This window comes from Pleurodeles waltl, chromosome 5 (genome assembly GCF_031143425.1).
Source record: "Pleurodeles waltl isolate 20211129_DDA chromosome 5, aPleWal1.hap1.20221129, whole genome shotgun sequence".
Lineage (NCBI taxonomy): Eukaryota > Metazoa > Chordata > Amphibia > Caudata > Salamandridae > Pleurodeles > Pleurodeles waltl.
The window spans coordinates 1,648,008,792-1,648,033,280 of NC_090444.1; the positions used below are offsets into that span (position 1 = coordinate 1,648,008,792).

General features: G+C 42.5%; 1 protein-coding gene across 1 annotated transcript in view; it reads left to right on the forward strand.

The window, feature by feature from the left end:
- GEN1 (GEN1 Holliday junction 5' flap endonuclease) overlaps positions 1-24,489 on the forward strand; it is a 172,255-nt gene that overhangs the window by 51,971 nt on the left and 95,795 nt on the right. The window contains exon 4 of the mRNA XM_069235973.1: positions 5,795-5,971. Within this exon, the coding sequence (XP_069092074.1) occupies positions 5,795-5,971 (177 nt within the window). The remainder of the gene's footprint in view (positions 1-5,794; positions 5,972-24,489) is intronic.

The following is a 24,489-nucleotide window of genomic DNA, read 5'->3' on the forward strand; positions in this document are numbered from 1 at the left end:
TGCATCAAATCTTATAACTTACATCCTCATAATAAAATATTATTATATTTATATAACTTCACATCAAAATCTTAAATATGTTAAATATGTCATCTGATCCATACAATCTTATTAAAGGAAAATTATGTAAAGATATATACATATCCAGTCATATAAAGAAAATCTGAAGCAGAATACATGATAATAAAGCATGACAAAATCAAGTTATGTGCTATACAAAATCATAAAGCTTCAATCCATTTCTTATATATTTCTTCTGGGAGTAATACCTACAATAAACCGAACTGATGACAATATTATATTTACAATTTTTATCACCCCAAATGATGACATATGTTATTACAACAAAGTTAGATATAATAAGATTGAATGTACAAGAAATACAAATAAATTTACATAAAAGGATATGCTAGCTCCTTTGCTTTGTCGAAAATGAAGCTAAATGCTCATGATCTTCACTATTTTATGCATCCCTATAAAGTCCCCCTACAAAAATAAAAAATTATGAAAACAAAATTAAACTACAAATACTATGCACTACAAGAATTAGAAAAATTTGAAAAGTTTAAAAGAAGAGATGCAGCATTAAACGATATAAAAATTATACAAAAAGATACTCCGTAGAGGCCCTCAGTTACCTATGTGTATTGACAATTCTTCATCCATGTTGAGACCAACAGGTTGTCAAATGTTCATGCCTATTATTAATATGGATTCTAGTCTCCTCAATTCCAATACTCCATTTCCACCTCTCTCCCTTATTGGAATTTGATCCAATACGACAAATTTCAACAAATCAGCCCTTTGGCTATGAAAGTCTCTAAAGTGTCTAGCAACTGGATAACTTTTGTCTATGTGGTCTATAGCGCTCATGTGTTCCAAAACTCGTTTTTTAGCCGGATGGATAGTACTGCCTATGTAAAATTTATTACAGGGACAGATTAGAGTGTAAACACAATGATCTGACATACATGACAAATGTTTGCGCATTACATAAGGAATAGAGACGGTAGGAAATTCAATTCTTTTAGTATTAGCACTATTTTTACAAGCTTTACATCTGCCGCAGACAAAGAATCCCTGAACAGGGTTCTTAGCTTGAGGTTGTGGTGTTAAACAATTACAAAGTGAGTCGCTCAAAGATGCACTTTTCCTGAAGGTGAAACGAGGGGACTCATCAAATGTTTTTGAAAAGGTTTCATCTGTTTTCAGTACAGGCCAATATTTATTTAAAAAAATTCTTATTTTATTACTACCACTACTATATGTGGTAATAAATCTAATTGGTTGTTGCTGATGTGAATTCAAATTATTCTTATTTTTTTATCAGTAAATTAGGCCTACTGATTTGAGAAACCCTGGCAATTGCTCTATCAATGACACATTTCTTTTAACCTCTTTGAAGGAATCTTTCAGTCATGACTCCAACTTCACATAAAAAGGCATCATCAGGACTACAGTTCCGACGAGTTCATAATACTTCTCCATATGGGATGCTTTGTATTAACTTTTTTGGTGACTGCTGCTCGCATGAAGTAAGCTGTTGCCTGCAGTCTCCTTACGATATAAAATACTGGTCAGTTTATTATCATTTTTACTAATCCAAACATCCAAAAAATCAATGGTGTTGGGGTCAATCCGGCTTGAAAATTTCAAATTCAATTTATTGTCATTCAATATGTCTACAAATTTATGAGCTGTATCAACATCACCTTGCCAGATACAAAAAATATCATCAATGAACCTAACCCAAAGAATCATATGAGTCTCAAACAAGTCGATGTTGCCAACTATTTGTTCCTCCCACCAGCCTAAAAAAAGGCCTGCATAACTAGGAGCGAAGCAAGTTCCCATTGCCGTCCCTTGTTTTTGTTTATAAATAACTTTATCAAAAATGAAAAAAATATTCGTGAGACATATCAAAATTATGTCTAACAACATTTCAGTGTGGAGGAGATGAGATGAGGATCTTGCTCTCAAAAAATGTCTGACAACCATAATTGCCATGTCATGGGGAATACAGGTGTAAAGGCTATTAACATCCAGACACATGAATAAAAAATTCTCCTCCCAAGGAATCTCATTGATAATACACAAAAAAACAGTGGTATCCTTAATATATGAGGGAAGCGATGTAACAAAAGGTTGCAAAACGAAAACAACATATTTAGAAGTGTTCTCCAAAAGACTGCCATTAGAAGAGACAATAGGTCGACCCGGGGGATTAGTTGGATGTTTATGTAATTTAGGAAGAAAATACATAGCTGGCAACCTAGGGAAATCAACTCTCAAAAATTGGTATTCTTCTAATTCTAGCCATCCCCTATCTCTCCATTCTTCCAGTACATTTTGTTGGCAGTTTTAACAGCTTCCCTATTAGATCTCTCATAACTGCTAACATCAGTAAGCTGTCTCAATCCTTCATGTAAATATTGGGTGAGTGGCAAAATAACCACATTGCCTCCCTTGTCTGATCTCTTAACCACTATGTTGGTATTATTTTGCAGGGATTTAATGGTTTCTTTATGTTTGGGATCCAAATTGTCCCACTCCATAGTTTTTCTATGTCTCAACCTGTTCATTTCTTTAATGACACCTGTTTCAAACACATTTAAAGCATCCGAGGAAGAAATACTGATTTGGGTCTAAATCCACTTGGACAACTCAGATTAACATCAATACCAATATCCACTAAGTTGAGAAATGGGTTGGGTTCAAATGTAGATTCACTATCTAACTGACACAGAATGTGTAACATTTCTACATCATTGATCAATAAGTTTGATGGTTTAGTAACACTAATAACTTGATCATTTTTGTTTCTAGGTTTAATAGCATGCCATTTTCGTAACTTCAACTTTCTCACAAAATGGAATAAGTCGATCCTACTTTGAGTGTAGTTAAAATTAGTTGTAGGACAAAATGATAATCCTAAAGATAATACCTGAAGCTCAATGTCAGAAAGATTCACTACTGTTAATTTTTGGTTCATTTCGTTGTCATTTGTCCCCTTGTAAGAACTCCCATGGGACTTTGTAAGTTTTCTTTTCTCTTTGCGTTTCTTCTGGATGAACCTCTCCTCGATTGCCTTTTCCTACCTGGCCAACCTGCCTGCCTTGGGCCAGGAGATCAAATTCCTTCAAGATATTGATTTTTACTCCTTCAGGTATTGACTGAACTGAAATGTCACTTTCACTAGTGTCACTCTCATGGTCAGTTGAATTTACTATAGTATCTGTAATAACTTCATTGGTGTCCACAGGTTCTTGTTGACCACCACAAGTCTTTTGTGATGATGCCTGCATTGAAAGTTGTTTCACACGTATTTGATCATATTTCTTAGCAAAAGTTAAAATTTGTCCCTTCTCAGGGTCCTTTTGATGCCTTTGAAATTTCTGTTGTTTCTTCATTTTAACTTCTTCCTCTACCTTATCCAGTCTATTCTCTATCTTCAGCATTTCTTTGTCAAATTCATCCTTGTGACAAAGCTCTTTCAAGCCAGTCTCAACATTACTAATTTCTTGGAGGAGAGATTCTCGCTCCTTCCATGCATATTTAATCAAGATGTGAAGCATATTGATACTGCTTTTATGATTATTAGCTGCCCATTCTTCCAGCATATTAGGGTCAGGATTTGCGCAAGTGGGAACCACAAAAATTCTTAATCCTCTGGGAATTCAATCACAATCCACATATTTCTGCAGCGTCACTGCTTCCCACCATTTTGACTGTTCTTTTTTAGAATGTTTCCACAGAAGGTGCCACAACAATTTTTAATATTCTGGACACTTATCTGAATGAAGTAAAGTATTTGTTGGCCCATCACAGACTGTCTTATTTTCAAACAATTGGTCAGCCACTTCTCGTCTTCGAGTCTCTTTTACCATCACCATTATGTAATATTCTGTTGACTGAAAATGCTCAAAATAAGTCAATGCCCTTCCATACAGGGTCCTTTCTTTACTCTCTCCTCAAAAACGCATAGCGTTTATCCGCTGCCCAAAAGAGTTCGTAAAAGCACACCAAAGTGATACGCAGTCTTATTCAATAAATAAAGTCCAAACGGAGAAAACTTCTCCTACCTTGATGCTCCGCAGAACTCAACCTTTAGCTTCGGGCGGGCAAAAGACAACAGGAATCCAAATGAAAGAAAGTAAAGATCGCAATGCCTTGGCCGACACGCGGCAGACGGAGACGGGGTCGCAACCCCCAATAATTCACAAAACGAACATCCAAAACACTTGGGGACCGAAAATACTTCACCCGAGCATAAAAAGATGAGTCTTCGTCACTCTGGAAAGCTGAAATAGGATTTTATTAGGCGAGGTAACCCAAAGCGTTTCGGAAAATGAAAATTCCTTGATTACGGGTAACAGACTCGTTCACCTTAATCATTTAAATATACCAAGTGCACAGCGCAGAAAATAAACATCAAAAACGGACTAAGGCACAACATTTCCTAAATGTATATACACTCTGTAACAATCTGCATGTACTAGTTTTTCTGCCTCGGTCCCAAGCTCTAGGACGTCTTGCATCACCTACTTTATCTCCTTTCTTAAATATGTACCCATCTCCAAACACTTAACTTCAGAAAGATGCTTATGGCTACTTTAGTCCCTCAACGCATAAGATATTTCGTTGTGGTCCACCAGTGATCATTCTGCACAAAAACACTTTCTCAGTGCTGTGTACCCCTTCATCCTCAATATTTAGATGTTCTTCTCATTGCAGAGACGTGCCTCAGTCAGACATTATCCCTGCTATCATTACAACATTATTTACTTGCTACACATCTGGCAGCATTTTTGCTATCGTGCATAAAGCTTTTCTAACCATCGTGTGCTTCCCACCCCTCAATACACAAAACTTTTAATCCCTTGAGCTTGTAATTTTCCCCACTCATTTTGTCACATTTCACATTGTCTGTTGCCCTTCATAATTGTATATTTCATTAACCACTTTTTTAACCTCCTGTACCTGTAGCCCTGCAGAGGAACATATTACTTGAAAACGTGGGTTAGAATATAATCTTTCTTAGATCTCTTGGCCTCCCTCATTCTTACATCATACAGCATCTATTGCATCCTCGCACTCAGTCTCAAACTCAGCATGTCACTCTCACACTCTCTCTGAGTGCCTTCCAATTTCATAATAAATGCATTGCCAGAGCGGTGGGTAAGTTAAACCCGCCAAGGTTTAAATTACCCCTATATTTGGTCAGACAGACAATGAGGGGCTCCAAATGCAGACTGAATTAGATGGGTAAGAGGATGTAACCCTTTGAGAAGAAATTGTGGGCCTTTTGAGTTTTCTTTGTGAAGGGTGAACTATCAAGTGGAAACACTCATTTTGACAGGGTATGTATGTTTGCACCAGGCATCCCGCAGAGCACTCATAGCAGGGAAGATGATGAAAAGACTACTTTCTCATTTTTCGTTGTCTCCCTTATACCCTTTTGTTTTATTCTCTTTTTTGCCTGGTCTTAATATCATTTTTGTGACACTTTTTTCGAACCTATTATGATGCTAGATATTTGCAGTCCGAAACACGTATTTATTGTGACACTGTCTTAGCAACTTCCTGTTAACATCAGCGGATTACTTCAAAGTGGTGTGTGTGTCTGTAAGATATAATTTTAATTGTGATTCAATTGATTGTACTATTTTGTGTTCCAAACACTAATATTGTAGGATGCTGTGTATTTTTCTATTATATGATTATTTAGCCTCATTTTCAGATGCATCACTGTTCACTCTAATTGCTGTGCTTTTCCTCGCCTCTTCTTCTATAGTGTCTGTGCTTGCTGGAGTGTCTGGGTGTCCCATGGGTGCAAGCGGCTGGTGAAGCTGAGGCTATGTGTGCTTACCTAAATGCCAATGGTTATGTTGATGGATGCATCACTAATGACGGGGACGTCTTCCTGTATGGTGCCTGTACAGTGTACAGGAACTTTACAATGAATGTCAAGGTAAGGTGGTTTCCACGAAATGTCAAGGTGTCCATTACTAACTGATTGATTTAAATGTGTACATTTTGTTAACCAATACAGCCCCCTGGAGCCTTTTAAGCTTTTTGTGCAAAGCGTTTAGAAGGAAATGAAGTTAAGTTACAAACTTCAAAGACATGTGACAAACATCTATATACACCCAGTATTCAAGAGAACTGATTTGCAATTGTTGCAGCTAAAAAGTAGAGACAATATACAAAATAGACAGGGAATGGGAGAGGATTTGAAGACCATTTTAAAATGTTTTTTTCTAATTGAGTCTTCATTTGAGATTGTGTAGTGCTGTTTTCCTCAGTTCTGTTACTGGAGGTTGCTTCAAGCCTGGAGAGGCACAAGTCAAGTAGCTGTGGACACGAAACCATTTTGAAATTGTAGGGTTGATGAAACTCTGTGTTTGTAGTTCAGGTGCTCAGAAATGGGAATCACTGAAGTGCCTCAACAGACTTACAGCTACAGAAATAGATCTCTTCTAAATATTAGACTAAAAGTGTAGAGTACAATTACAAATTTACATGGCAAAGTGACATGCTGTGATATGTCTGGTCCAAACAGCAATGTAAGGATTAAATGACTTTATGGCATTGGGCTGCCATGGCAATGCATGGGGATTCAGATGTGTACTGGATAGTGAAAGTTGTTGCATGGTTTAAAAAATAGCCATTATATTCCCATGGACTCTTCAAGTTTCATCTCCATCCACTGTTTAGGGTGTATTGATATGAAGTGTTTTGCAGATGATCTTAGAGTTTAATAATACGGTGTTAGAGGATACAATGCATCCCATTGCTATGCGTGGGGATGAATATACTCTCCCCTCTCATTGTATAGAGTCTCCTGAGCTGACAATGATTCCGCAACATCTGCAGCGCTTGCAGTGCACTGGATTTGCAGGTGCACTGGATACAGGCACAGTTGATGAACCAAATATACATCTGTGCTGTAGTATTCTTGCTGATAGTCATGAATATTGAATGTTCTCACCTGTATGCAAGTACACCAGGCACTTCTTCCTAGAATGTAGTATTGCAAATTCTTCAGTTAGAGGTGGACACTTCAGTGTTCTCATAGAAATTAGGTGCCCTCTTTAATGTAAAACAGGGTGGCTTTTACTGATTTTTTTTTTTTTCTGTCTTGAATGAATTCATAAAGTTTTGAACACATATTGGAGGCTGTAGATCATATATTGGAATCTTCGTTTCTTGTGAAGAATAAATCATAAATCAGCACCAATATGTGTTCAAAACTTTATGTACTCGTCATATATAGCACAAGACATTTTGCACTTCTGCGGTGTGCCCTGGTAACTTCCGAAAACTAGCCTCACTTGGAGATTCTCCAGTCTGGCAAATTACACCCTTAGTGGTTGGGTGTGAACACCAGGACGGCACCTAGTGGACATTGTGCATGTTTGAATATTACAGTTTCCCTTAATATACTGTTCTTGTGTTTGGGATGTGCGAACCAGAGAGCATCACCACCACTATTTTGTGAATTAATTAAAAAGAACTGTTCCTTTAGCACCTGACATTTCAGCCTTCCTCTGAGAGAGTAAAGGAAAGGGTGTCTGTCATTTCAAAAGTGCACCATGCTGAAACATACACCTCCGATCATGCCCTGCACTGGCGGTTTACCTTAAAGTCTCTATTTTTGTTCTTGCAGTATCTCAGGACATCTCGGTCGTTCTCAGACCACGTTTTGTGGTTTTTCTCAAGGTACATTTTTTCCAACTTTGTTCAGCGTTTACAGATCTGTGAGGAAATGACCCTCTTTTTTTCGCCTCTATGGAGGGATTTTACCCTTGGAATGCCTTTCATCTTTTATGCCCACCTACAGATGCATTTCCTGTAGGTGATATTACTACTTTTCATGATGTCTTGTTGAGAGGAGAAGTACAATTGAATATTCAGATGGTAGCTGCACAGTCTAATTGTTTCACCAAGCCCACTACAGCCTTTAGTTCTGGGCTTTGCTGAATAGGCAGGAAAAGATATTCATTTCTCCAGGTGCTATTACAATGGCCACCATCACTTGAGGCTACTTAAAAACATAACCAATCAGATCAAGGCTCAGTATATTTGAGACAGGAGCTCAGTTATAGTTTCAACTGTTAGGAGGTATACCAAAGAGCTCTGACCTCCAGAGAGAGAGTAAACAAATAGAAAAAAAACATAATTTTTCCTTTATGAAGTATCAACACATATTCACATGTTATATTCTTATCACATTTTTTAAACTCCGATTTACTGCTTGATGTGGGGTTAGTTTTATATGAAATCGCGTTTACACTTTCTGATGGAGACATTTTTGATTTACTCAATTCTTTATATGTTAAGACAGACCTCTCACTACCTCTGGCTATTTCTAGCGTTTCAGCTAAAATTCTTTCTTGGACTTTCCTGTCACACTAATTTACCGCAATTTGATCTTTTAAGTATTGCTTCAGAGGCCCTACAAATTCACATGAGGGAGCTAATATCCTCAATTCTGCTAGATAATTGACCATTGTTTTATGTTCTTGTTGTTTTCATGTGACATATGTGTCTTTCTACAGAAACACTTGGGTCCTCCTTAAGGTGATTTTCTAGGATTCTTTCCAACTTCAGTGAACTCGTCTTACTGGTCAGATGATGGGGAACTTAGCTGTGGCTGAGGATCGAAAATTCTTTGACACTGGACCCTTAAACAGTTGTACGATATAGCCGTCTTTCTTGCTGCCGAGAAGCCCACTCCATCAATGGCTATCGAGTAACTGTTGAAAGATCTATATCATTATTGCCACTTGACTTTGGGGGCCCCAGGTTCTGGTGGAAAGGCAACCGGCAGATTTGCAGTTTGCATTATTATGAAGAATTAATTCCTTGCAACTGCAAAATTGAAGGTTGAATAATATGACAGCAAAAGATTAACGTATAATCACTGCGGATAAACTAAGTGTAAACATTTTGCACAATATACACACATATGCATAAATAATAGGATAATTAGAAATAGTGCAATGTATGAAAAACATTCATACCCAGTGCAAAAACACTTACTAGACCTCTAATACTGTTGTCGAAATACATGATCCTCCTGCAATGCTAAAAATGATAAATTATATGCCTCTGGCAAAGACTGTAAAATACAATACTTTAAACTTGAAATAAAAACAAATTCTTTACCTACTTATTCTTTTGGTGTGTGTATCACTGCGCCTTCAATGCCAATAGAAAATAAACCTTCTACCTCAATAGTTGCGCGCGTCACAGTGTCTTTTATAAAATCCAGATCCAAATTAAATTAAACCATTTTTATTTTTTGTCTTTTCATGGTTTGCACGCCTTAAATGAGATCTGGGTGGACATGCCCTTAACCGGTTCTGTGCCGCGGACGTAATGGTTACGTCCTGCGGCACAGTGCTCATGTGCTGAGGACGTAACCATTACGTCCTCCGCACTGAGCTCAGAGGAAGCGCTAGCGCTCCCTCTGTGGGATTCCCCCCACCCAAGGCAGGGATGGAAGGGGAAGCCCTTCCCCTTCCACCCCTGACCCCCACCAGTGACATCTGATGACGTCAGCGTGCAAATGCGCGCTGACCTCATCAGAGGCATCTTCCCCATCGGAAGAGAAATGCAAAGCATTTCTCTTCCGATCATGTGATGGGGTCCTGAGAGGCTTCAAAGGGAAGGAAAGGAATTTCCTTCCCTTTGAAGTCTCTCAGAGCATTTAAAAAGCAGCATTGTAAAGCAACCCGGCTTTTGAAATGCCCACTAGACACCAGGGATGTATTTTTAAGGGAAACTGGAATGAGGGGAGCGACCCCTTGGGCAAGGGTCGCTCCCCAGGGGGTCAAGGAGTTTTCTGACCCCACCCCCCCTCCATCGGGAAAATGGAACATAAATGTAATCTTGAAATGCCAAAACAGAGCCAGTAAACTCTTTGGAGATGATGAAGGAAACAAATCCTTTTCAAAGGCTTTCACCAAATAGATAAATCAAAATAAGTAAAAAAACAATCCACTGAAACATGGTAGTGGGTTCTCAGATGCTGACTTCAGTCCCTCGTTGCCAATTCATATTTTGTGAAATGAAGGCGATTCCAAACAAGAAGTGGTTTTTGAAAATGTATTACCAAAAAACTACAAAGTCAGCATCGACGTCCCTCAGCGACCAATTCCAAGAAATGCACAGCAGCAACTGTCCAAATAATTACATTCAAAACTTAGCAATCGATATTAAGTATAACATGTGTAACATAACACCCTGACTGATCATCTTCTTGCAAAAAACAAAGGACCTTTTTATCAGCCATATAGGAAACTACTTGGAAAGAGAATAATCTAAGTCATTCTCTCAGAAATATCCTAAGAGGCAAAGTCAGGGTGAGAATAACAAAGATCCGTGCTTCTGACTGTGCTGGTTCCAGGAAAAAATGGTCAGCCTTGGCAAGCGGGAGGAAGGATACATAATTTTCAGGAAAATTAGAAAGGACCCGTTACGGATGTATGGGTGTTGAAAATTGTGGAACAATTTTATTGTGTAGAATTCAACTTTCTCTCAGAGGGTTCAGGATCATTCCTGCACAATACCCTTGATCTCTAGAGAAGGAATTAGCTCTAAAAGAAAAAATTCTGTGACTTGATTGATTAGAGAAGAAAGTAATTGTTCCACTGCCCCCATCTGAAACAGAAAAGAGATGTTAGAAATAGGGTTTTGGGTGGGCTAGGCAGAACCCACCACTCTAGTGGGGCCAAGTCAGTTACACATCAAAGATAACCTGTGCTCACCCGCTGGTAGCTTGGCGCAGAGCATTCAGGCTTATCCACAGAGGGCATGTATAAAGCGTTTTGGCAACACACCCAAACCAGTGACACACAATAATACACCACAAAAACTAGACTTCACACTGGAAAAAATAAATAGGTTTCTTATACATATAAATCATAGACAAAATGGTGTATGCATATGAAGCAATATTTGTTCTAGGCCCTAGTACTCTGATAGGGCGGCATCACAAAAGTATACACGATAATATCAATGAGGCATGAAATGTATCAGTTGTGTTAGGCGTACATACACGCTACTAGGTTTCTCCACCAATACATAAATGCTCACCACGCATACTGAGAACATAATGCTTTCTCCAGTTGTGTTGAGTCAGGGCACTAACGTGGAGATTCTATGAAAAATTCACCCCCACCATCAGGAGGACCTGCCCCCTGTCTGGCTCCCAACAGTGAATATCTTTATGGCGGGAGGAAGGGTCCCGTCTGGGTTGGTGCCTGGGCCCTCCTGAAGGCTAGAGTGGGTGACCGCAGAGTTCCTGGGCGTTCCCATGGTAGTTCTGCTTGTCCCCCAAGGAAGAATGCACATCGGTACCACTAGAGGTTTCCTTGGGTCTCTTTTGGTGAGCACTTAAGAAAGCAACCACCCCCCAAGCCACTCACAAGGCTACTTCAGTCCACAGTACATTGTTCTGCAGGAAGTAGTGCGGCGACTGTTGGACCCCCGAGGAGGGGTCCCAGATGTTGAAAGCTCCTTCCATGACCATAGCGATGTGATGGAAGTGGGTCTAGCCATCGTCTTGGCAACCCGGTCTGCAACCAAAGGACGGCAAACTGCCAAACTCCCTGCTGTTTTTCGGCCTTTACAGGAGGTCAGAAACTGAAGGCTGTCTAGCGTGGGGTCCACAAGCCATTCTCCAAGTGAACGGTTGAAGGCCCAGGTGGCCCTTCACAATTGAGCTTGTCTCTCTATAGGTGCTTGGCACGCTTTACTAGGGCAGCGTGGCTCTGTCACATGTTGTTCCTCTTCTTAACAGCCTGCGCGGTCAGCTGCTGAAGCACTATGCTAGTGCTGCGCAAAGCGTGGCTTGATGCACTGGAACAGTTCCTGCAGCGAGACGGCCAAGGATAGGAAAAGGAAGTCTTGTACACAGCAGTCTTTTGCCAGGACCACGGCAGAGGTACTAGGCGGCAGTCCTTGATGGTCCTGACTTTGCCCACAGAACAGCAAGAAAGCCCCTAATGGAAGGCACTGGTAAATAAAGCACTCTTTATACGCTGGTCACTGGAGCAGAACCAGCGCTCACCATTCACTGAGCTCCCAAGAAAGCACTTGGGGGAATCCAGGCAGCAGTGGGCAAGCAGACCAGTACGGCAGAACTGGCAGTCCTAATGGTGATCTCTCCTGCCAGTACCACCCTACCTTAGCATGACAAAGTCAGGGAGCAGCAGGGCAACAGCAGAAAAGCAATCCAGTGAGTTCCTTAGGCTACCCAGCAAGACACAAGCAGCAGGGCAACAGCAGAAGAACAGTCCAGATAAGTCCTGTGGGGCAGTGCAGCAGTCCTTCTGACAGAGGTTCAGTCCCAGTTCTAAAAGTGCTCTAAAAATATGGGGTTGGAGCCCCTGTACTTGTACTTATACTTCAAAATGTGTTTGTTCAAGGGGTGACTTCAAAGGAACCCTTTCAAGTGTAACACAGCCCCTTTCAGCCTATTCCTGGCTCCGTACATCAGTAGGGAGTAAATCACCCTTTTCTGTGAGGGTAAGACACCACCTATTATTTTTAAAACACCGTCCATTGCAGAATGTTCTTCCTGAGAGTGAACGTTTTGATGTAGGAGTTTTGCAATCAGTAAAGGAATAATTTTCTTGAAATTTGTTGTTATTGATTCTAGTTCAGGTACTATATTTGAAGTAAATCAAAATGTGTTGCATTATATTTAATCTGTTTACTGAAATGATGGTAACTATATTTGTATGGTCACATGGTACTTCAAAATATTGAGGTCAAAGGCCTTGTTGGCTTGCTTATACCTCAAAAGTGATGACTTGGATGAAGGACATAGAGGTAATGGCCTGATTACTTACTGGTAATCTTCATTGTTCTTCGTCCTTCTCATCCCAGTCTTCACATCCCTCACAGGATCTTTAAGGACTGTGGGAAAAGAAACAAGAATTACACCACATAAATGTTTTGAAGTTGAATGCCATCCGTCAGGCACTGAAGGCATTTTATCCCTTGTTGTCTCAAACAGCTTGTTGATCCAAAAAGACATCACAACCACAATGAGTTACCACGCCAGACCAATATACTATCTCTGGAACCTCAAGCAATTTGGCACATACATTTGACAAGGAATTTGTCAAACCGGGCAGTACATCCACTGATTTCACTAGTGTTTGAGGTTAAAGTGGATCGATACAAAGATGTTTCTCATTACCCCAAGAGTGACCAATAAAATGGTGGCTTCCAGAACTATTTCACCTCTCTGTGAAACCCTATAAGAAGATGCCTTGCAAACTGAACTCTTTATCCAGGATGCATGGCAAAATTCTCCACCCCAGTGAGCAGTCCTTGGGTTTGGCAGCATGTCTTGTGAGGTTGTAAAATATGGTCAATGTACAATATGGTCACCTAAGTTTACCTAAGGATTACATAAACATTTAATCGGAAACAGCAAGTTTATCCACAGGACAATCCTATGCATTCAAATGGAAAAGATATGTTATATGATACTTCCCTAACCACCAGGAGCCAATTTCCTGTCAAGATGTGATTGTTCCTTATCTTTTACACAGTTCCAAGTCAGACCTTCAATTCTCGATCGTGGCCATTGCAGAAAATAATGTTCTCACAATCCCGACTATAAAAGACTTTTTAGAGAGCTTGAAAAAGACTTCTCCTTTAGGAGACAGCCTTCTCCATTGGAGCTTAATTTGGTCCTCTCTTAATTGATGGCTCCTCCATTCAAACCTATACTTGAGGCCTAATTGTAGCACCTGTCCTAAACGCTTGTGTTCTTAAAAGCACTGACATCAGCAATGAGGATTAGTAGGTCACAAGCATTACTGTGATGGAAAACTAAGAATGGTTCTGTCACTGTCATTTTGAGATCGCATCCTGCTTTTCTTCCTAACATAATTTCAGATATTTATATTGATCAGGCAATGTTCCAGACAGTTTTTTTTTCAACAATCCAACATCTCCATGAGAAAGATTGTCGTGAGCTCGCCTTTTAACTCCTGGATTTGGCACCCATATCTTAGCCTTTAGGCCCATAGCCTGTGCCTTTAAGTTACATGCACATTTTATTCACTTGTTTTCATTTTATTATATTTTACCACAGCTAGCTTTTCAGCTTGTTGCTTTTACATTTTATCAGCAGCCGTTCTGAGAAAATACATTCTGTTTGTGTTCTACATTTATCTACCCCTTGTGTATATTTCGTTCTGTGCTTTGCTCAAGGCTGTTATATGTATGTACAGTAGTTTATTAAGTACTTCCACTACAAGAGTACAAAGTCATGGACACACAATCACGTCAGTCCTGTTCTCAGAACACAGCACGTTTTGTTGTAAAAACACCACACAGGCTGAAAGAGGTTAGGAGGGACATTCCAGCCAGAGGAGCCATCTTATGTTGTGTGCCCCTTTGTCACAACTTTGATGGGCTTGTCTTGTATTTCCATCCAGCCGGGAGGATTGACAAGCAGACCAACAGGCAGGACCCTTTCCTGTCTCTCCGGTATAGGGTAGGGCTCCTTCCACAAGACTGGTATGGGCAGAAAGGCTAACATAGCTATTCTCTATAGTTGAAGTATAGTGTGTAGGTAGGAATCCTTACACACGTTTATTTCAGGATGTTGGGACTGTTCATCTGTTTTTCTCTAATTGTCACGGTCATTGCCCTTATGTTTCATCCTCCTTCACAGCTCATGTTTTTTTATCGTAGAATGTTGTGATTTCATTAAATGCATCAAAACGTATCCTGAACCTCATTGTTTGCCTTCTTATGTGCGAGACGTTGTGTAACTGAGAGAAAACGACCACGACTTCCTTGAGAGGTCAGAGTGTCATGCATTTAGGCTGCCACAAATCACCTTTACTTTCCAGGTTTTGGTGAGGCGCTGCTAGCCATTCAAAATGGTTAGGCTGACAGCTTCTAGTCAGCCACCCACATGTGGTGGTACTGCCACCCAAAACCAAGCAGTCTTACTCCCAAGGTAGGAGTCCTACAACATGGCACCACCAATGATGGTCAGGCACTAATCTAACTTATCTGCTGAGTATCTCTCTCGCATGCTAAAGGCACCTTAATTACTGTTGTTCTGAGACGTCCATTGTGTTAGGAAAATATCCTCCCAAGCTATCTCTTAGGCTGTAGGTTGTTCTGGCTTGAACCTTAAAAGGATTTACACGTTGGTGTTCCCAATGTCTGATCTCTATCTTTTGAAATGGCAGTAAACATAACAGAAAACTGTAGACAGCCAGTCACACAGTACCTACTTGCTAATGGACTAACAAATGAGCGTGGGGAATGTTACGTTTGTTGTAGAGGAACACGATTTGTACAGAACAGAACTGTTCTACTCGCGGGTCACCTTTCCTGCAGTGAACACAGACCAAGATACATTTCACACATATACAGCGATACCTCTAACTTACCAAGAACACCAAAATTGGTTTAATGGCACCCTCCGAAATGTAATTCAACACGTTAGATTAGGTCCCTTAAGCAATGATGGACCTACATGGACAGCATTGGCTACATACACACCACATCCATTATACAAAAATCTTGTTGATATATACAGCCGCTTAATACAGTTCGTAATGTGGCCCTTAAATGCTGCCCCAGAGGGGTTGCTCCAGCTTTTAAAAAGTATTTGTACTTTACGGGGATAAATCCTCAAACTGCCAATTCAATAATAGGTACAGTACCAACCAAACGAGGAGTTCTGTTTTGAATAGCACAAAAAATAACTCAGCTGGAAGCGGTGTTTCCCCATATGGGACCCTAAATAAACTGAGAATTCTCACAATGAGCTTGCCTTTTGGGATGGTTCCCTCCCTAGAGGACTGTGCCACTTGGGGCACAGTCTTTGCTGCAGTTTTACCACTACGCATGGTACACAGACACTTTTGAATCTTCCATAAGTGTTAAAACAAATTCAGAATGAACACTGGGCAGCCCCAGCCCTAGACTTAGGGATGAAGTTGATGCACAACTTTGAAACAGTGCCCTCAATTATTTTAAGTAACATTAAAGAGAAAGCAGCAGCTTTGGCAATACACCAGCGGCTCCAGGATGTTCCTCAACAGGAGCGCAAGCTGCCAAAGATTATTTCCCAATCTTATGCAAGTATAGGTTGGGATAGTCTGGAGGCTAGTCCAACTAAACCACAACTACAAAGTAACCCTAGTAAGGAAAATACTAAGCAAGAGCAACAGGGCTCTAAAAAACACTATGCTAAACAAAAATCGAATAAAGATAAAAGAAGCCAGAGTAAAATCTCCCTATTCGGAGACCCCAGCAAAAAGGTACAACCTTAGAAATGGAGAAAAAAGCTCCTGACCAATATTAGTATACTGATACTCGCCCAGTACAAACGAAGTGAGAGGGGAGGACAGTCAGACCACCAAAACAAATATGTGAAACTGAGAAGGAGCCGCAGCACACATCAGAGTCTTCGGTGAAAAAGAAAGAGAATCTTCCACAACAAGAACTCCAATTTAAACAGAAAACGTTGCAGCTATTTCGGCTAAACATGCCACAAATATTGAGAACATTACTGATGAACAGGACATGGGCAGTGACTCTGCTAGACAGCACGGCAGAAGTCACAATAGTTCGCCAGAATCTTCTGGATGTGACTGCAACTAACACCTTCCTTGAATTTGAAACCGTGGCCAGGCACGTCTCCCCTCCTGACAGGGTCTATAAATTGAGAATTCAGATTGAGCGCACCATTAAAGTAATCTTCTGGAGAAGATTACGCACCATTAAAGTAATCTTCTGGAGAAGATTAACACTAAATTATGATATACTATTGGCTGAAAAGGATTGGCCACCTGAGTTTGTCCGTATGCTCCCACAAGAGGAAGATATCATTTTGCTTTCTTTCTCAGTCCTTGTTCCAGGCGCTGTAAAATAAGTTTATGCCACAGATTGGGCATTGGTGCAAGCACCAGTGCTGTACCGCAGCCATGTGTGGTTGGATAGGGATTCCCCCACCACGTTATTCCAATAAGATCCACTCCACAAATACAACCTCAGTATCCCATGAAACATGAGTCTAAAGTACCGGTGGGAGAAATCCTCACACAACTTGAGTACCAGGGGGTAATTGAACCTTGTGCCTCTGCAATAACCCTGAGTTTTCTGTAGAGAAACCAGACCATTCATACAGAATAGTCTTAGACTACAGACACTTAAACAGTCAGACATGCACATTTGTAATACAAAATTCACATAGCACAGCACTAATGAACAACAGCATCCACAAAAAATACAAAAAACATTGGGTATTTCCAATGTTTTTTTCTGCCAAAATCTAGCACCTGAAAGTAGGGGCTTAAGGGCCTTAGCAGTGCTCGGCTCTCAAAGAAAATTTGTAGGCTCTCTCATGGGTATAAGAACAGCACAGGCTTGTACCGTGCCCATGTGACATCAATATTGCATGATATTGATATGTTTTTGTCCTATGTGGATGGCATCTATCTCACAGATGACAACCTCAACAAACACTTAGCCAGGGTGGATCACATTGTATTGGGATTTGCCTCACAGGGCTAAAAATTAAATTTCAAGAAAACAAAGATTGCTCTTCTTAGGGCCTGAGTTTGATTTTGGCGATGGGGAATACTCTATCACAAATGTGACGATATTCTGCCCGCCATATTACGATCCCATTATATCCTACGGGAATCGTAATACAGTGGATGGGATATCCGTCACATTTGTGATGGAGTATTCCATCCACCGAGATCTAAATCAGGCCCTTAATGCCATATACTGAGGATACGAATTATCAAGGGAGGGTAAGAGCCTAGCCCCACAATTTCTCGAGAAATGCGCACAACTACAACCACCAAATACTATCATGCAATTACAGTCATTATGGGGTTTCTTCAATTTTGGCACAACCTATATTGCAGAATATGCAATGTGTAACTTAATACGTCCAGATTTCCCAAGCAAACATTGGACACCACAACATACACAGATTCTTAGAGCACCTCAGATTGACATGTGTGATACAAAACACTTGCACACGTGACAACAAAGCAAACTTGGTAATTCCTGATGCCATTGAGTTCACCTATGTCACATTTAATCAGGGTGATATGGTACCCTAAGTATACAAATCACACTTGTACTCCAGTGCAGCACAACATTTTCCACCAACAGAAAAAATACCGACTGCAGTCCAGATGGCAATCATCAAGGAGAGGCCACTTGTCCAAGGGAAACTTATTATTGTCGTTACTCTGATACCAGCCCTAAAGGCTGCTACAAAAGCAAGCGTTCTGAATGCAAAAGCATTACTGTTAGACCTGTCAGCTCTTTGTGTGGTTTCCCCTGTCTTTTTGGCTTCTGATCTCCTGTTCTTGATCATGTGCTGAATTCATTTTTGCTAGCTTTATGACTCTGGACACTTTACCATTTCTGCTGACCAGTGTTAAAGTTCAAGTGCTCTCTGTCTAAATGGTATTGGTGATTGGTTTATCCATTTAAAAAAAATCTTTTTATTGGTTTTATTTATTCCATGTAGATGTTTTTAATACAGACACATCTGGCAGTGACATTCTGTAGACACATATAGTAAGTACATCATCTATACACTTGAACTCCCTGTGAGAGAATCAACGAATTGTGTTTGGTTTTATAAAGGAATAGTTATGTTAGCTAGTTGCACAGTAATATTGGATTGACAAATAGCGGAAAATGCACTTGAAATCAGCATCGTGTTAATTGTAGCTCAATACATTAGGTAAACTACCTCCAGAAAACCAAATGTCTACTCAATTCTGGAGTAAGCTAAGTCTCTCGCTCAGAAAGCCACTAATAAAATTCAGCAATTATAATAAAGAGAATTATATGAAACAAGAAAAACAGATAACTAAACTTAGAGCCCAGTTTCAATGTCCACCAACTCCACAGCCCAGGGGCCTCCCATTGTGTCTGGATAATTGTATCTCCACCTGGGTCATAGGCACAAAAGTTAAATGGATTATTATCAGTTTGGTTTGACCGTGAGGGGTCTATGTGGGAAAATATGCTGTTAATGGTCCTGGTAGCAATTGTAGCATATGAGTTGACTAATCCAGCACTAGTCCCGTGTTATGTGCAACTGCGTCTTCAGTGTCTATGCCATGTTCAGATTTGTGTAAATGGGTCAGCATCTTGTCCCAGCTAGCAAACCGGGGATATTTACGCACACCTATAGCATCTATATGTCGTAGTGTAACCCTGTAGGAAGTTGGCTCTGTATATACTATATCAAAGTAAGAAATAGTGTGCACAGAGTCCAATGGTTCCTCTTAGAGGTAAGATAGTGGCAAAATTAGATAATTCTAATGCTCTATTTTGTGGTAGTGTGGTCGAGCAGTAGGCTTATCAGAGGGTAGTGTTTAGCATTTGTTGTACGCACACAGGCAATAAATCAGGAACACACACTCAAAGATTTTACTTCAGGCCAATAGTTTTTATATAGAAAAATATATTTTCTTAATTTATTTTTAGAACCACAAGTTCAAGATTTGAAGTAAATACATAAAACGCAAGGTACTCCACACAGGTAAGTTAGGAACTTTGAATTAGAGCAATATCATATACAGTTTTTGTCAAAATGGCAATAAGCTATTTTAAAAGTGGACACAGTGCAAAAATCATCAGTTCCCGAGGGAGGTAAGTAATGGTTAGATTGTGAGGTAAGTAAGACACTTACAAGTCTCAGTTCCTGGGCATAGGCAGCCCACCGTTGGGTGTTCAAGGCAACCCCAAAGTTACCACACCAGCAGCTCAAGGCCAGTCAGGTGCAGAGGTCAAAGAGGTGCCCAAAACACATAGGCGCCTATGGGGAACAGGGGTGCTCCGGGTCCAGTCTGCCAGCAGGTAAGTACCCGCGTCCTCGGGGGGCAGACCAGGGGGGTTTTGTAGAGCACTAGGGGGGACACATGTAGGCACACAAAACACACCATCAGCGGCACAGGGGTGGACGGGTGCAGTGTGCAAAGCAGGCGTCTGGTTTTGGATAGGTTTCAGTGGAGGGACCCGGGGGTCACTCTAGCGGTGCAGGCAGGCACAGGCGGGGGTGGGGGCTTCTCGGGCCAGCCACCACCTGGGCTAGGCAGAGGTTCGCCTGGGGGTCACTCTTGCATTGAGGTTTGGTTCCTTCAGGTCCTGGGGGCTGCGGGTTCAGTGCTTGGTCCAGGCGTTGGGTCCCTTGTTACAAGCAGTCGCGGTCAGGTGGAGCCTCTGGATTCTCTCTGCAGGTGTTGCTGTGGGTTTCCAGGGGGGCCGTCTCGGGCTACTTACGGGGTCGCAGTTGCCGGGGAGTCCTCCCTGTGGTGTTGGTTCTCTGGATCTCGAGCCGGGGGCATCGGGTGCAGAGTGTGAAGTCTCACGCTTCCGTCGGGAAGAGTGAGGTCTTTGAAGTTGAAGAAAAGTTGCACGTTTGTTGCAAGTTGTTGAGCAGAGCCGCTGCTCACAGGAGTTTCTTGGTCCTGGGGGGTCATGGTAGTCCTCTGAGGCTTCAGAGGTCGCTGGTCCCTGTTGGATGTGTCACTGGTTGCGGGTTTTCGAGTCAGGAGACAGGCTGGTAGGGCTGGGGCCAAAGCAGTTGTCGTCTCTGCAGGCTTGTAGGTCAGCTGTCTTTCTTCTTTAGTTCAGGTTGCAGAAATCTGATTTCCTGGGTTCTTGGGTGCCCCTAAATACTAGATTTAGGAGTGTGTTTAGGTCTGAGAGGACAGTAGCCACTGGCTACTGTCCTGGAGGGTGGCTACACCCTCTTTGTGCCTCCTCCCTGTGGGGAGGGGGGCACATACCTAATCCTCTTGGGGAATCCTCCAAAACTAAGATGGAGGATTTCTAAAGGCAGAGGGCACCTTAGGGGTTGTCCTGACTGGTGGGTGACTCCTCCTTGTTTTTCTAATTATCTCCTCCAGCCTTGCCGGCAAAAGTGGGGGCAGTGGCCGGGGGGCAGGGATCTCCACTAGCTGGGATGCCCTGGGGCACTGTAACAAAGGGGGTGAGCCTTTGAGGCTCACTGCCAGGTGTTACAGTTCCTGCAGGGGGAGGTGTGAAGCACCTCCACAGAGTGCAGGCATTGTTCCTGGCCACAGAGTGACAAAGGCACTCTCCCCATGTGGCCAGCAACTCATCTGGTTGTGGCAGGCTGGCAGAAACTGGTCAGCCCCACACTAGAAGTCGGATTGGTATTCATGGAGCATCTCTAAAATGCCCTCTGGGTGCATGTTAAAATAACTTCCACACTGGCAACAGTCTGCATTTATTGTGCTGGGAAATTTGATACCAAACTTCCCAGATTTCAGTGTAGCCATTATGGAAATGTGGAGTTTGTGTTTGACAAACTCCCAGACCATATACTCTTATGGCTACCCTGCACTTAGGGGGTTATTCTAACTTTGGAGGAGGTGTTAATCCGTCCCAAAAGTGACGGAAAAGTGACGGATTTACCACCAGCCGTATTACGAGTCCATTATATCCTATGGAACTCGTAATACGGCTGGTGGTATATCCGTCACTTTACCGTCACTTTTGGGACGGATTAACACTCCTCCAAAGTTAGAATAACCCCCTTCTGTCTAAGGTTTTGCTTAGACACTGTAGGGGCATAGTGCTGATGCACATATGCCCTCACCTGTTGTATAGTGCACCCTGCCTTAGGGCTGTAAGGCCTGCTAGAGGGGTGACTTACCTATGCCACTGGCAGTGGGTTGAGGTCATGGCACCCTGAGGGGAGTGCCATGTCAACTTAGTCATTTTCTCCCCACCAGCACACACAAGCTGTGAGGCAGTGTGCATGTGCAGAGTAAGGGGTACCCAGGGTGGCATAAGACATGCTGCAGCCCTTAGAGACCTTCCCTGGCATCAGGGCCCTTGGTACCAGGGGTACCAGTTACAAGGGACTTATCTGAGTGCCAAGGCTTTGTCAATTGTGGAAGCAAAGGGACAGTTTAGGGAAAGAACACTGGTGCTGGGGCCTGGTTAGCAGGGTCCCAGCACACTTTCAATCAAAACTTAACATCAGCAAAGGCAAAAAGTAAGGGGGTAACCATGCCAAGGAAGCATTTCCTTACAAACCCCCTCTGCCTCCGCCCATATCAGAAAGGAGCGTTCCCAGGATAGTACTGATGGAGGCTAAGTGGCTTTCCATCTCTTAGTGATGAAGCGCATGGCTGTCAGAAGTCCCAGGTGCAGGAATCTTGTGGAAGCTTTTTGCTTTTTATTTCTCTGAAAGAGACCCAGGGGACAGGACCCCAATCTGTCAACGGTGGGCGTGATGTGCATATCGTTAGGGATGATGTGACTCCATGCCAATAAATGTTTAAGGAAGGGCAAGACCATAGCATGTGAAGAATGTCTGCCCCTATTAGGTTACAGCAGGGGCAAGCGTGGTCTTCACGATTAAAGTATTTGTTAATGCGGGCTGGCGTGAGGTAGGCTCTTTGAAGAATATAAAATTGAATAAGGCAGAATCTGGAATTGCGGGGGACATTAGTATGGCTGGAGAGTGCCACTGGCCATGCAGCTTCAGTAAAAGGTTCAGCCAGATCGCCCTGCCAGCTGGCGCGCAAAGCAGTGTGGGTATATAGCGTGTGCATTCTAAGCGCGTCAGTGAACCACCGTATCGGGTGTCTACCCTTCCCCATAACTTGTATGTATTGCACTAGTAAGTGTGTTGAGGGTTCAGATATCTGCACAATAGCCCCATCAGCAATGAGTTGTACAGCAGAAACTGCCACGACGGTAGTCCCATCTCTGCCGACAGCTCAATAAACAGAATGAGTCCACTCTCGTTGTAAAGATCACCCAGGGTGTGTAGATCAGCTGCGTGCCAAGGCCCCAGTTCAGCGACGGTCGTGAGCTGTGCGCCACGCTGCGTACCTAGCAGTGCCAAAGCCGGTGCGTATGGAATGGTGTCACTTGTGAGGTACAGAAACCTACGGTAACAACGGTCAGCCACATTTATTAGTAGCTCTACAGGTGACCGCACAGTCGTAATGGGGTCGAAGAGGTGCAGAATCCACGTCAGTGTCCAACGTGGGGAACTGGTTGCAGTGTCAGCAAGCTGAAGGCCCACCAGGGAAGAAGCCAGCCTGGACATAGTAGGGCAAATTGGAGAAGTAATATAAGAGGCGAGGAAGCACTACCATCTTCAGGAGGGCGATTCTTCCGGCTACTGAGAGCGGCAGTGTTTGCCAGAAGGTCATCAGAGAGCGAATAGATTACACTGCCTTTCGAAGTTTGCCATAGTGAAGGTCCTTCTCCTTGTGAAATACCTGTATACCCAGATGGCGGAACGTCCTGGGTTGCCAGGGGACATCAGTTCCAGAAAGTCGCAGGCCTGGATCTGGTAGTTCTGGATCAAAGGGGAAGGGGCACGATTTCGCCCAATTAATGCTCAAGACGGAGAGGGTGTCGAATTGTTACAGAATAACTGCAGTTTCCGGAGGGACGTTATAAATGTCTCTGAAATACAAAAGAAGATCGTCTACATATAATGATATGGTGTGTGTAGGCTTCTCTGGCCCTGCGGAGTTCCACAGCCAGAGGCTCCATTGCCAGAGAAAACAGTAGCGGAGGAAGGGGGCAGCCCTGTCAAGTACCTCTAGCCACCTCTATCGGTTCAGAGATGATTGTGCCAACTTTGACACTGGACAGGGCCGGGTATACAGCAGCCTCACCATGCGTAGGAAATGTGGGCCAATACCAAATCGATGCAGCGACTCGAACAGGTAAGACCATTCCAAGGAGTCAAAGGCTTTCTCCAGATCGAGTACTAGACATCCTACATGAGGCCAGTCCTGCGTTGAGTATTTCATGACCCTAAATATGCGCCTGATATTGTGCGAAGTGTCCCGCTCTGGCACAAAGCTGTTCTGGTCCGGGTGCACCAGTTGCGGGACCAGAGGCGCCAATCGCATTGCCAGAGCCTTGGCCAAAATTTTGTAGTCCGTATTGATTATCGCTAGTGGCCTGTAGGAGCCCAGTTCCGGTTCCGATGGATCTTTGCCAGGCTTAGGGAGCGACCGCAGCAGCGCCTCACGCTGCAAAGCTGGCAGGGATGCCCCTTGTAGTGCTTCCTTATAAAGACAGAGAAGGCGAGGCGCAAGTGTTGCGGAGAAAGTCTTGTAAAAGTTGGATGGGAGACCGTCCGGACCTGGAGGTTTGTCTGTGGATAAGACTCGTATACTATCTTGCACTTTAGATAATATCAGGGGCGCTTCCAGCTATTCTCGTTGGTCATCTGTCAGTTAGGGTACGGCAATCAATGAGAAAAAGTCAGTACTTTCTGCTGGATCTGCTGTCACCATGGAGCGATAAAGCGTCTGATAATGCTGAGTAAGTTCAGAGTGGATTTCTTGAGGAGTGTGGAGCATGTTCCCCATTGCCGAATGGAGTTCCATAATAGGACCTCTTGATCTTGGCGAATAAGCCAGGCCAACAATTTGCCCGATCGGTTGG